This window comes from Oryzias melastigma, linkage group LG18, assembly GCF_002922805.2.
Source record: "Oryzias melastigma strain HK-1 linkage group LG18, ASM292280v2, whole genome shotgun sequence".
Classification (NCBI taxonomy): Eukaryota; Metazoa; Chordata; class Actinopteri; order Beloniformes; family Adrianichthyidae; genus Oryzias; species Oryzias melastigma.
This window is the reverse complement of record NC_050529.1, coordinates 18,236,455-18,250,026: the sequence shown is the minus strand read 5'-3', so window position 1 is coordinate 18,250,026 and position 13,572 is coordinate 18,236,455. Positions and strand designations below refer to the sequence as shown.

Below are 13,572 nucleotides of genomic sequence, written 5' to 3'. Positions count from 1 at the left end.
AATACGATACAAGTATCGCGATATTTCATTGTATCGATTTTTTGTAGCCCCTTTATGAACAACACACGTGTGATGGCAGCCAAAACTTATTAAACCATCATTATAGTCCAATGAGTGGAAACACTGAATTTACTAAAGACAGTGTGGTAGAATGTTCTGATAACCTTCTATGTATTTTTGATGTGGAAAAACAACAGTGGGCTGAATTTTATGAAACTAAAATGTCAATGGATTTGACATTTATTCTTTTTGATTTGTTAGTTTGAATTACACATATTTAACTTATTTGTGATTATTTTCGAAGAAATACAAGGAATCTGGAAAACTCGATACCAGCTATTTATCTTCGAGTCACACCGGTTGAATTTTTGGCTAAAGATCTCCTAGATCCATTCTAAGTCCGTGAATCAGATTGTTCAAAATGAACCATTATTGACTCGTATCATCAAGCATATGAATCGTTACTAGGTATCATTGCAACCCTATTAGGTAAGGTACCAGACTCATGGGTGAGCGGGTGGGAGAATTCTTGACCATTACTAATCTCTGTGGAAAATCCAAGTCAATGTGATCCATTTTTGGACCAGTCAGAATCCTATGAGAATCAAGGTTTCTCTGATCAGAAGAGCCAGAACATTTTGTACGATTGAGAAGTTGCACTCAACTTCATTTGAGTCTAGAAACTCAGAACCGTTAGTTTTCTATAAACCTTGCATTTCAATGAAAATGGGTGCAGAGGACGCCGTCTTTATGGATTCATGCTGAATTTATGTTTCTTTTTCTGGTAAAGATTTTTCTTCAGCATTCTGCGACTCTTTGGGTGATTATCACGTGGTTGACTCAAATGTAAAACCTTTGGACTCGATCCCTGGCTCAAGTCGACATTAAACAAGCCACAACAGTCAGAGGTGACACATAGTGAACAAGTGTCATTGCATCAGTTCTGCCATTCCTGATAAAATGACAGAGCTTTAAGCATGTGGATTTTGCATTGTTGTGCGTCAGCAAAAGTCATTGAACAGAGCTTTGCACATGAGAGTGATGTCAACACCAACTCCTTTTCTAGTGTATGGGGAACATAAAACTCAGCTTGAGGTTTCACAGACTTACTTGAAAATAATACACTGGTGGTTTAGGCCAAAAATAAACAACAACAAAGACACTAAAAAGAGACTTAAAAAAAAAAGTTGTGACTTGATCATTTATCCATCCATCCATTTTCCAAACTTGCTTAATCAATGTTGGGGTTGCTGGAGCCTATCCCGATCACTGTTGGGTACCCCTGGATGAGTCATTCACCAGTTTATTGCAACCACACACATCTGGGACATCAATTGAGCAAAGATGCATGTTTTTGGCCCAATCCGAATTCGAATTTGGCCCTCTAAACAGAGGGTTAGAAAAAAATAGTGTCTAAAATTTCGGACTTGATCGCCGGTCTGCTAGCATTAGCGCAGGCTTCCAGCGCTTGAATATACATAACAGCGGTTTTATGACAAAAATGCAAATGTAAACTGTGCTTCAAAGAGCACCCATGTGAAGAAAAGCTCTTCTCAGCGCAACACGGTTTACCCTCGCAATTGAGGTCTTCGGACCCCTCCGTTTGGAGGGTGAAATTTAAAAAATAATAATCCCGGACACACTAGCGCTTAAACTGCCACTTCAAATTGAGGGGAAGGGCTAAGGGGAGAATTCAGATTGGGCCATGGAGATCCTGCCAACCTCACACTAGCCAGGATTTGAACCAGGACCTTCTCATTGTGAGCCGAGAGTGCTAAACGCTACACCAGGGTGCATCCCAGTTGTAACTTCAAAACACAGTCATATTTTGGATTCAGTTCTGCTGCCTCTCTATGCTTGACTTTTGAGTCACTTTCTTTAGAGTCAAAAAGGAACAGCGCGAAGCAAACTGAGGCTGAAGGCTTCACCGCAAACAAAAACAGACGATGACATGTTCTACTAAAGCCCCGTCAGGCGCTCGTTTTATCCTTGCTGTGCGTTATCAGGGTGAACTCTGCCCAACATGATTTCAGTCTGACTGCGATGAAAATTTGATGTCACACGAGGAAACACACACAGACACACAGATGCTCCGGCTCAGTGCAGATGCAGAAACTCACGAGAATCGACACGCAGCAGACAACACATTCATACATGGGAGGGGAGCTGGAGTCCACAGCAGAGAGAATGGAGTCTAAGAGGAGAGACTGCTGCTAATGTAGCAAATCAGTGATGTAAACAACAACAGCCCTAAAAGGACAGCAAATAATAGCTTTACATGAATAGGGAAAAACATGCAAACCCATAAGGAGCGAATGCATTCAGCAGAACATTTAAACTGATCAAAGTAAATTCTTTATCGTTCAAATTAACAAAAAGTGTATTTGAAAAACACTTATTTGATGTGAAACCCCTGGGGTCATCGTGTCATGAGTTTGGGTGGCAGCACGGCACTTGGGAAGTGTATTAAATCGACTATGACGCTCAGCTATTGCTGACTGAAAAAGGAAACGCATCACTTCCTGTTTGAGGTCAAACTGCAAAAGTAGTAAAGGAGATAGACGAGCTCTTAAAACTGCTCTTGTTGAAGCCACAACATCAGTCATGAGAATCTCCCAGTAAAAGCCTCCAAAAATTAACCAGGATCTTTACAGGTCTGACTACTGAGGATGCAATTTCCTGATGTCCGAACTCACTCTCAGGTACTCATTGGGGAAAAAAATGTATTATTAGTTCAGAAATAATGTCAAAATTTCAGGTCAAAGATTGAAAACCCACTCTGATCATCTTTGGATTTATTCTAAAAGTCTTCCCAGTGGTCTTTTGATTCATCAAAAAGTTCAACCAGTAGAACTACTTGACGCCAAATCGTGACAACGCTGAACTTTGACCAATCAGGGACTTGAAATTTGGTAGCGACGTGTGGGTAAATTCGTTTTCAAAACACTTCAGTACCAACCATTGTAAACAGGATCACAAAGGAGACACTAATATTTGCCTTTTCTGTCTAGCTGGGATTCTATAACTTCAAGTCTTTCATATATCGGAATGAAGCTGCGAAAGAAAAAGCTTGGAGCAAATTTTGCAGGCCCTAGGCGAAATGCGATTTTGATTATGTCAAACTTTTGAATTATTACCCTTTTTAACATTTTACATGAAATTAGTGGTGTGTTAAACTGTAAATAAAACAAACTATAAAACTGTAAAACTGTTAGAAAAAAAATGACTGCAATTTGTCGCCCCCTCCAGCTGATGGCATCCTAGGCGACTGGCTAGGTCGCCTATGCCCAGAGCCGGCCCTGTTTACGGGATTTGCACCGCTTTGGACTTTGTACACTGATCCTCTACAAATTGTGGGTGGCGGCCAAGGGCTAATAAAAGGTAAACAACAAAACAAAAAAAAAAATAGCAATAAAAGAAGATGCTACCCCCTGCTTGTCCGGTGCTGGTCCAGTTTGAACACCACCAACTAGATATGCGTTCTTGAACGTACCATGTATGATCAGTATGTAGGTACTTTGTGGTGTTGGTGCGGAAGTAAGCCTCAGTTGAAATCCCATCATACCTTTGCTTATACTCTCTCCCGCTAGTTCAGTGATACGGAAACTACGGCCCACGGGCCGGATCCGGCCCACTTCCAAGTTTGGCCCGCCAAAGAGACACATGATTATTTATTTTTTTAACCCACATAAAACGTAGTTTTCTTGTTCCACTGTTCAGCAGTCTGAACTATGATGGGAGAGAATAAACTACTTTAAGGTTTTAGTATTATTTTTCTCTGTAAAGATTACAGAAATTAATTATTTTAAATGTAGCTATGTATCGCTTTCTGGAAAACTATAATTGTTTTGACACAGTACACTGTAATTGTTACACTTTGTCTGTTAGACTACAAACTGACATCAGAGAAGGAAACGGTAATGTGGCCCTCGCAAGAGAAAGTTTGAGGACCCCTGTGCCATCTTACAGTCACTCACAACAACATGAATAAAAACTCAGTAATTCAAATTTGTGCTGAATTTTATACATATATGGCCTCAAATTTTAGAAAAATGCTACAAGAATGTGCTAAAAACACCCAAAATGAAGTGATCCATCTATGGACAGTAGTGAGGAAAAGGAATCCCTCCAGTCCTGCAGAAAATGAGTGCATGCAAGATGGCCTTCAAGTTGACTCAGCTCTAAAGATCCTGTCAATGAGCCAAAATTGTAAAACATGCGTGCCATCATTCTCTGAGATTAGGGGGGGAGCAGAAAAGAAGGACACTCTGGAAACTTAAAGACTGCAGGAGCCACTCATTTTGGCATTTCTGAGCCTACACTGTCAGAATGTTGTCCTGTATCTAACTTGGAGGCGCAGCATGCTGACAGTGACCATGACTGTCATGATTATGCTATAAGTACGCTTTAATTCTGCAGGCCTATTTCTGCGCGCCGGGTTCATGTTCCAGACATGGACCAAAGGGAAATAAATACCGAAAGTGTCTGCTTTAAACCGCTGGGAGAAATAGATCTGCAGATCTGCACATCCCAGCAGCAGGAGGAGGAGATGGTTTGAGGGATTCAAATGAAAACCAGGATATTAAAACCGGTTTTACGCACAAACTTTGTATTTATTTTTTTAACGTCAATATTCATTCAACATATTGCACGCGCCAAACTTTTAATCGGACGTGTGTTTCTCACAGATAACAGCCATTCCGGAGAGAAGGTGTGGCCTCCTCAATAATGTGTCAAACTAAAACTTCCTCGAGATGATCCGAGCCAACAGCTGGACGACCACAAATCTCCGAAGAAACGCAAAAATCATGTAAATATGTCTGAAGGACAACTCGGAAACTAAAATGTTTTTATGACTTTGCGTGAGTTTTCAGAATCCAAGTGCCAACTATAAAAGTCCGAACAAAGGTGTCGAATTATTTTTGGATTTACGCGCAACCTTTACGCAAAACACAAATTGTACTTTTGGAGAAAATGAATGACATACTTGCCTTTTGTTTCGTTAAAGTGCAATTGCTGACATTCAGTTGGCGTCTGGAGCTCCTGTAGTCCTTTACATGTTTTTATGCAGCTCGTTGCTCACTGATTTAGAAACGCCCTGCTGCCTCTGATCCGCCGGAGCGCGCCCCCTCCGCTATGCGCATGCGCAACACCCTCTGGTCATAAAACTGCTGGAGGAGGGCCTTAAGTCTGCACAAGTCAGGCAGTTCAAACAAAGAAGTGGAAGCACAAGCGTTGATAGATATTTTAAAGGTCTGACTTGAAGAGTTATCTTTTTTTCCTTCAACTTTTTTTCACAAATGTATATCTTCAAGGAACTCTGTTAAGACCCTTTAAGCCATCTAATACAGCATCATGTTTAGGAAATGTTCAAACAGGATGCTAGTAAATGCACTTTACTACCTTCCTAGAAGGCCTAAAGTGCTTTAGAGTCACAGTCACCCATGGACAAACAATCACACATTGATAGAAGAACTGCTGCCAAATACTAGCATAACCTAAAACCACCAAGAGCAATGTGGGGTGTCTTGCCCAAGGACACTTTGAAACATAGGGCAAGGAGGGAACTGAACCTGCAATCTCCCGATCAAGTAGCAGCAGTAGTACCAGTCGAAGTAGTTATTGTAGAAGCAATAGAAATACTAGTAGTAGTAGTAGCAGTAGTTATACTATTAGTAATAGTAAATAACAGTAGTAGTAGTACCAGTAGAAGTAGTTATTATAGAAGCAATAGTGATAATAGTAGTAGTAATACTATTAGTAATAGTAGTACCAGTAGAAGTAGTTTTTGTAGCAGCAACAGTAATAATAGTAGTAAGAAGTTGTAGTAGTACCAGTAGTAGTAGTAGTAATAGTCGGAATAGTAGTTGTTGTCAAAGCAGTAGTAGTTGTGGTAGTGTTATAGTAGCACTAGTAATAGTAATAGTAAAAATAGTAGCAAACAGTACTAATACTAATTTAGTAGTAATTGTTGCTGTTTTTGTTTATTTTTGTTGTCGTTGTAGCAGCAATGTAACAACTTTTTAATATTCTTCACATATAGTTCTTTTCAGAAATCTTACCCCGAACTGTTAACGAGCCAACAGTGCCACCCAGAGACGAATATTGAAGAAAAATGAAAAGAAATGTATTTAACTTCATATCCCGAAGACCATTGCGTTTTTCCCACAATGCCTTGTTTTTCTTCTTGTTCTCGTTTTTCTCTCGCGCGAGTTGATCTACTACCGACGTTGATCCACAGCACAACATGGCATCTGACGGACCGCCGGGCACGGACCCGAACGATTTAGGTGGTGCAATCGCAGCATTAAACTCATGGAGCGTCCCAGAGCTTCAGGGGAAGCTGGCGGAGCTAGGAGCTCCAACAATGGGTGAGAAAACCCCCCGCAGGGTAAAAAAAAACGACGCGCGTTGTTTTGATGCTAGCTTATGGCTAGCGTTAGCTTGGAGCACAGAATCGTCGAACCTCCGTCATAATGGGCTCAAATAGGTCCGCAGTTTGGTTTGACTCGGTTAAGTGTTTCCTGCAAGAATTATAAAAACATTAATTTTCTCTAGTATCACACAGATGGAGCACCAGACGTAACAATGAACTGTTTTGATGATTTCAGAGAAAGTGCCTAGCTTAATTTTAGCTCCACCTATAGTTTCATTGTAAACCCGTCTTGGTAATGTTAAGCTAATTTGATCTATATTTGGGTTTTTGTGGCACATTACACTGATTTACTTTGATAAATAATTTCAAAAAGATGGACCATTATTATAACTAAAGCTTATAGTCGGGCTTCTCTTTTTTTTAGGCTCCAGAGAGGAACTCATTGACAGAGTGAAGGGATACATGATGCAGGTAAGCTCCTCTTTGTTCTTAACTTTAAAGATTTATACATTACATCCTAACAGATGCAACTTTCTGTGCTTCTGTTTCATTTTTGATTGTTTTTTGACAGTTTTAAAAATAGTTAAATTTCTTCATTTATAACCCAGATTATTAGTCTAACATATTTAGGTATTTTTTTAATGCGTCAGATACGAAAATTATATCAAATAAATAGTACAAAATAAACAAATATTCAAATTTCACTCCCTCAGGTGCCGAGTATTCCTCCTATGCCCCCGATGCCCATGCCGCCCATGCCCCCGGGTATGGGTATGATCCCAGCGATGATGCCCCCCGGAGCTCCTCCCTCTGGCATGCACATGGGAATGGAGCACCCAAACATGCCGCCTCCTGGTCTCACGCAGGATGATCAACTCAAGATGGTTCAGCAGAGAGCCGCCATCATGTTACAGCAGGAAGCCAAGCATCAGGTGGGACGGCAGAATCGACCAACGTGCATTTGACACTTTAGTCTCCTAGTATTGTGGAAGCAAAGCAAAGTTGCCAAATAAATAAGATTAAAAAAAATGTTCGATGTATTTAAGTAAATCCAGCACTTTCATGTCAGATCTTTGACCTAAACAGTCAAATTTGCTAAACGTTGGTCTCTTTTTGTGTGTGGCTAAAACAGGGGGACGAGCATGACCTTCTGGAGCAGCAGCAACGGGTATGGTCTTAACCAAATCTGGCTGTTCTTTAGACTAAAGAAGGTATTTATTTTCTTTGCTCTTATTGGGTTTTCTGTCATTCATGTCTTCTTCAGGCTGCCGTGCTGCTAGAACAGGAACGCCAGCACGAAATGGCAAAGATGCAGCCGCCTATTTCTGCTGTAAGAGGTGTGTGGAATCTCCTGAAACACAAGTAACAAAATGTTTGTCATGAGGAAAAAGTCTCTGTTTTCAACTGTGTTGCTAGCTAACATTTTTTTTGCATTTTCCATCACAAATTTGTTTCTTTCACATTACCAAAGTTTCAATTTTGGATCCTCATGGGCCGTTACCTCCCGGTGTCACCTTGTTGCCGTCTCATAAACAGAAGGTGCCACCTCCTCCGGGAGAAGATAACCGAGAAGTACATTTCTCCTTTCTGATACTATTTGAACTGGGCAAGAATTTTTTTTTTTTTTTACCTTTTTTGATCTAAAGCTGAGCTCTCTTCTTGCAGATCTGGCAGAGCGAGGAGGTTAGTGTTGGCGGGCCCAAGATCCCACAGGCTCTGGAGAAGATCCTTCAGCTGAAGGAGATCAGGCAGGAGCAGCTTATCGATCCAGCAGGTTAGACTTTTTAAAATAAAAAAAAATACTCAAATTGTTTACCTTCTATTTTACTGTGGTGAGCTACGGCCACTAAAACATCACTTTTTTTAGGGTAAAACTTGAATCTAAATTTAAGTCAAATAGATTAGACCTGATCGTTATGTTGTAGTTGTACTGATTAGAAAATCAAATTTAAAATTAACTAGTACTGTCATGCGATTAATTTTTTTGTGCGATTATTTAATCAGGATCTGTAATTATTTAATCTAATTAATTGATTTTAATCGCAATATTTTTAGCCTAATAATTGTTGTCAAAAGCTTAGTTTTGAGGTATTTTTTTTAAATTTGTGACATTGTAGTACAGTAAGAGATCAAAATAAAACAAAAAATGTTGGCTTGGAAGACTTTCCTAAGCAAAACAAAAAAATACCTCAAACTTTATATTAGGGTGTGAATATTGACGCGTTAACGCGTAATTAATTGAACATAATTAACACGCTAATATGTACTAACTCCCTCAGGCGTCCTGTGGTGCAGCTGTGAGATCAGTGTAATAAAACTGAAGTCAGATTAATGCAACTTAAAAAAATGACGCGCTAAAATGCCTGTAATTAATTAATTAATCCTGATTGACGCGATAAAATGACAGCCCTAAAATAAGCTTTAATCTGGAGACAACCATCAAAACGATGAAGGGTTTTGCTGTTATATGGAGGAACGTCTGGGGAAAGGAACCTCATTTTTACCTCCTGATTCTTTCTTTTAGATGATGTCGACGACGCAGATGCAGCAAACTCCTCTGCAGCAGTGATGTCTGACGACGACGAAGACGGCCCGATGTCCAAAAAAGATGTACGGGTCGTTCAATGCAACAATATTTACTACCAACTGTAGAGTTTAGTGGAATTTTTACAGCTTGTTTTTTTAAAAATGTATGTATTTCTTTTTAGAAAAATCGCAAGCGCAGGAACAGGAAAAAGAAGAGCAAGAAGAAGCGAGCGCAGGAGAAGAAGGAGCAGGCGGAGCAGCAGACAAAGGAGGGCAGCGCCAAGCAGAAGGACAAGGAGAAGGAGGCGGAGGTGGAGATCGAGTACGTCACGGAGGACCTGGAGATCTACGACCCCAACTACATCTTCTTCAAGAGGATTTTTGAGGCTTTTAAGGTGGATTAAACTAACACATTACAGATTTAAGTCCTGCCACTGCTTTGCTTGACATTGTTTTGATGTTTTAGTTAACTGATGATGTGAAAAAAGAGAAAGACAAAGAGCCAGAGAAGGCTGAAAAAATGGAGCCTATCGGTATGATGAGGAAGAAAGGCTTTGAGCTGGAGAGGAAGGACAGCGATGATAGCGATGAGGTATGCTTCACTTTCTTTGGAAACTCTGAGATTAAAAACACTTTGAGATCAATACAAAATGTTTCGGGTGTACAGGAAGCCAAACAAGACGTTCCAAAACTGTCCAAGAAGAAGCTGCGGCGGATGAACCGGCTCACTGTGGCTGAACTTAAACAGGTACAAACCAAAGTGTCTCTGCTGTCGCACCCTAGTGTTGTTTTTTTGCTAAAATCTCTCTCTTTTCTCGACGTTCTCCAGCTGGTGGCTCGTCCAGACGTCGTGGAGATGCACGACGTGACTGCGCAGGAGCCCAAGCTGCTGGTCCACCTGAAGGCCACCAGGAACACGGTCCCGGTGCCTCGCCACTGGTGCTTCAAGAGGAAGTACCTGCAGGGCAAGAGGGGTATCGAGAAGCCCCCGTTTCAGCTGCCGGAGTTCATCAGGAGGACGGGAATCCAGGAGATGAGGGAGGCTCTACAGGAGAAGGTACGGATTCAGATGGTAACGTCTTTGGGAAGCTTTTGAAATAGTTTATTATAATGCTGTGCGATGATCTGTACAGGAGGATGCTAAAACGATGAAGACCAAAATGAGGGAGAAGGTTCGCCCTAAAATGGGAAAGATCGACATCGACTACCAGAAGCTGCATGATGCTTTCTTTAAGTGGCAGATCAAACCTAAACTCACCATCCACGGAGACCTTTACTATGAGGTGCAGCATCCCCCCTCACTTTTATTCACACATTTAATCTGCAGGAGCGCTTTGGTTTTGGCTAATTTGCCGTGTTCTGTTGTTCTGCTGCAGGGTAAGGAGTTTGAAACCCGTCTGAAGGAGAAGAAGCCTGGAGACCTGTCGGATGAGCTGCGCATTGCTCTGGGAATGCCAGTCGGACCTGTAAGCTCCAATGACTCTCTGGGAACGAAATATTTATAATGTGGAAGCAGATCTAGAAAATTACCCAAATGTCTGCAGTAATGCAGCACAGTTTAAACTGTCAGCATGAAACCAGAGTATCAGTCCATTATTTTCTATAGCATTAAGAATTTAGGACAAGATGTTTTTATATATATATATATATTAAAAATATATGTTTTACTATAGATGCCTCAATCTACCAAAACAAAGTCCCAATCTGAAGACATTTAATAAATAGTTCTTGATTGTCCCTAATTTTTATTTTAATAACCTTGTTTTAACATTGAACACTTCTGTGAAGTAGCTTGAACAATTCAGCAAAAATTATAAACTAAAAATAATATTTAACTTGTAAAAATATGTGATAATTAGTCATGAAAAAAAGCCTGATGACTTTAGCTTGAAGAGTATTGAACATTTTTGATCGTTTGGGATTCATAGCACCTTGAAACAAATCGTAAAAAATAAGGATGATTGTCTTTCAACGATAGTTTTGTTGCATGAATTTGAGGATTCATAACCAGTTCATATCAATGCAACCATTTATTAGTTTTGGCTGTTTTTGAGACTTTTTTTTTTTTTATTTTTTTCTCCCACAGCTTGCACTTTGTAGACCAGGGGTGTCAAACTTAATCACACAGGGAGCCAAAATCCAAAACACATCTTAGGTCACGGGCCGAAAAGGATAAACATTTACTGAACACACTAAAACTAAATTTTTAAGCTTTAAAAATGTAGCTTTTTAACATTTTTAACTATGAATAAAAACAGGCAAGAATATTATTCAAGAATAAATCAACTTAAACCTTAAATAAATTTCAATATTTTACTCTCCATAAAAATATATTTTGTCAAAATTATACAAGTTAAAAATAAGAGCAAGATACCATCGGGCCATTAATAACAATAAAATATAATGATCTGGAGGGCTGAATATTTTGTGAAGTTTCTCAAATAGTTGCAGTGTTTTCCTCCTGCTCAAACTAGCTCTCTGCTGTGCTTTACAGCAATAAAATGCTGTGATCTGTTCATGAAATATAGACTTCTAGTAGAGTATTCATCTGTAATAACAAGCTTGAAATATATAGCGCTGATCAAAATAAATATACGAAACCTGATTGGGATCTGAAACCTTGGGATTTCCGATCACATGATCGGATCAGGACATCCCTGTTTACTAACTCGCTGATAACGTTTGATTTTAAGTATCAAAATCAAAATTGATGGAAAATTAACTATACGCCAAACAAGGATCTAACGTGATTCTCAGTCCTAAACCATCAACTATAATTTTTTGATTGTATCGTCCTTTTTTTGGTTGTTTAATCGTCTGTGAAGATACACAAGTCAGATTAAGGCTTGTTTTCATCTGCAAGTATGAGAGCTTTGAATTTATTGAACTTTTCATCTATTTTTGTTGACTGACTCCCCTGATGAGGAGCTGAGTTAGAAAATAGTTGTTCAAAGATCCTTTCTGTCCTTCTGTTCTCACTGTAAATTGTGCACAGACTTGATAGTGTAATCAGTGCATCCTGTAAATATTCATTTAGTGATAAAGTCCAGAAACAAGGAGTTTTACCTCAAATGTCGGACATATGGAGCCCTCAGACATTATTGTGTGTCACAGAGAAACACTGACAGCTTTCTTTCCTCTCAGCTGCTTGTTGTTATTCCTCCCACACTCTGAGCTTCTGGGAAAAAAAAAAAGTTCCCATCTATTTTCCTGGAAATATTTCTTTTCAATTTTGGGTACGATGTCACACATGGAGCCTCTTCACTGAAAATGAAAACGAGCCTCATCTGGCTGTCTGCCCCCGAGCTCTGAGTTATTTTTGTTGTGAGATTTTTGGAACTGATTGGAATCCAATTTAGCAAAATTATAGATTTTTTTTTTTTTTTTAAGTGAGTTATTCTTTTGTTGTCATAGTAGCTGGAAATCCAGACCGCGGACTGATTTTCTTGCCTTTGAAAGATTGTTTCCTGTCCCTGTTTGATGAAAGCTAATTGAGTGGATTGTAGCTGCAGGCAGAGGTGATCTCATTCCAGCTGTCCTGTCAGCCTGTGGAGGTCATTCAAGGACATCTGAAATGCATTACTCTCCAACATCCATACAGACTGACCGACCGTGAACTCCAGTTCCAGGCTGGTTAAGTCTTTCAGGTCAAGGAGCAGCCGTACAGTTATGTGTTCACGTGTTCCACATCCTGCTTTTGTAATATTTTGCCTTCATTTTCTTTTTCCATGGAAACAAAGGAGGATGTTGGAACATATTTCTGGGCCACACCAAAGTATTATGGAAAAAAATGTTCAAACTGGATCTTCTAAATTACTTTTTTGAGTAAATGTTGCGGCAAAAAACCCCATTGAGCGATGCTGATCCCCCTTAAAGCTGAGTTAGTTTCTGTTCCGGGATCCTCTGAAATGTCCTCTTCTTTTGCCAGAATGCCCACAAGGTGCCTCCTCCCTGGTTGATTGCCATGCAGAGGTACGGACCTCCTCCTTCCTACCCCAATCTCAAAATCCCAGGACTCAACTCGCCCATCCCAGAGGTACAAAACTTTATGCACATTTAAATAAAAGAAAATGCAAATGAATTTTTTTTTTTTTTTGCTTCGTCGTTCTGAAATCTGTGCTGCTTTCTTCTGCTCTGCTCGTCAGAATTGTACTTTTGGTTATCATGCTGGTGGTTGGGGAAAGCCGCCCGTGGACGAGATGGGAAAGCCCCTCTATGGTGACGTGTTTGGAACCAACTCTGCAGACTTCCAGGTCAGAACTTGAACAGAGCTGTGTGGTTTTGCTTTTATTTTGAAAATTTTTAAAGAAATCATTAAAAAAAACAAAAACTTTTGGAGACAAAAGCATCAAAGAATTCAAAAATATTTCATTGTTGCATGTAAAATGGTCTAAAAACACACTCAGATGTGGCATTATCGGATCAGTAGGAAACAAACTTGATATTTTCTCTACATTTTATTGTTTTAAAATATGCTTAATATAAAATACATAAATTCTTCATTATTTTCATCCTGATTAAACCTAAATATTATTTTTCTCATCCACAAAATAAAACCTTTTTCTGGGAGCATATTGTTTTAGTTTGTAAACTTAAAATTCCGATTCATTCCACAATTTTAGAGTGACAATTATATTTCCTGAGGTGTTTTTTTTTTTTTTTTTTTTTTT

General features: G+C 39.5%; 2 protein-coding genes across 2 annotated transcripts in view; one reads left to right on the top strand and one right to left on the bottom strand.

Annotated features, from left to right (window-relative positions):
• The window catches only part of capn1 (calpain 1), a 32,867-nt gene extending 27,773 nt beyond the window's left edge, over window positions 1–5,094 (bottom strand). The window contains exon 1 of the mRNA XM_024288354.2: window positions 4,988–5,094. The gene's annotated coding sequence lies outside the window, so the exon portion shown is untranslated. The remainder of the gene's footprint in view (window positions 1–4,987) is intronic.
• Window positions 5,095–6,190: 1,096 nt separating this feature from the next.
• sf3b2 (splicing factor 3b, subunit 2) overlaps window positions 6,191–13,572 on the top strand; it is a 12,547-nt gene continuing 5,165 nt past the window's right edge. Inside the window, exons 1-16 of the mRNA XM_024288359.2 lie at window positions 6,191–6,371; window positions 6,801–6,847; window positions 7,090–7,308; window positions 7,509–7,544; window positions 7,641–7,713; window positions 7,848–7,948; window positions 8,042–8,150; window positions 8,901–8,986; window positions 9,085–9,297; window positions 9,369–9,494; window positions 9,570–9,650; window positions 9,732–9,959; window positions 10,036–10,185; window positions 10,279–10,368; window positions 12,831–12,938; window positions 13,048–13,155. Of these exons, the coding sequence (XP_024144127.1) occupies window positions 6,248–6,371; window positions 6,801–6,847; window positions 7,090–7,308; window positions 7,509–7,544; window positions 7,641–7,713; window positions 7,848–7,948; window positions 8,042–8,150; window positions 8,901–8,986; window positions 9,085–9,297; window positions 9,369–9,494; window positions 9,570–9,650; window positions 9,732–9,959; window positions 10,036–10,185; window positions 10,279–10,368; window positions 12,831–12,938; window positions 13,048–13,155 (1,899 nt within the window). The 5' untranslated portion in view covers window positions 6,191–6,247. The remainder of the gene's footprint in view (window positions 6,372–6,800; window positions 6,848–7,089; window positions 7,309–7,508; window positions 7,545–7,640; window positions 7,714–7,847; window positions 7,949–8,041; window positions 8,151–8,900; window positions 8,987–9,084; window positions 9,298–9,368; window positions 9,495–9,569; window positions 9,651–9,731; window positions 9,960–10,035; window positions 10,186–10,278; window positions 10,369–12,830; window positions 12,939–13,047; window positions 13,156–13,572) is intronic.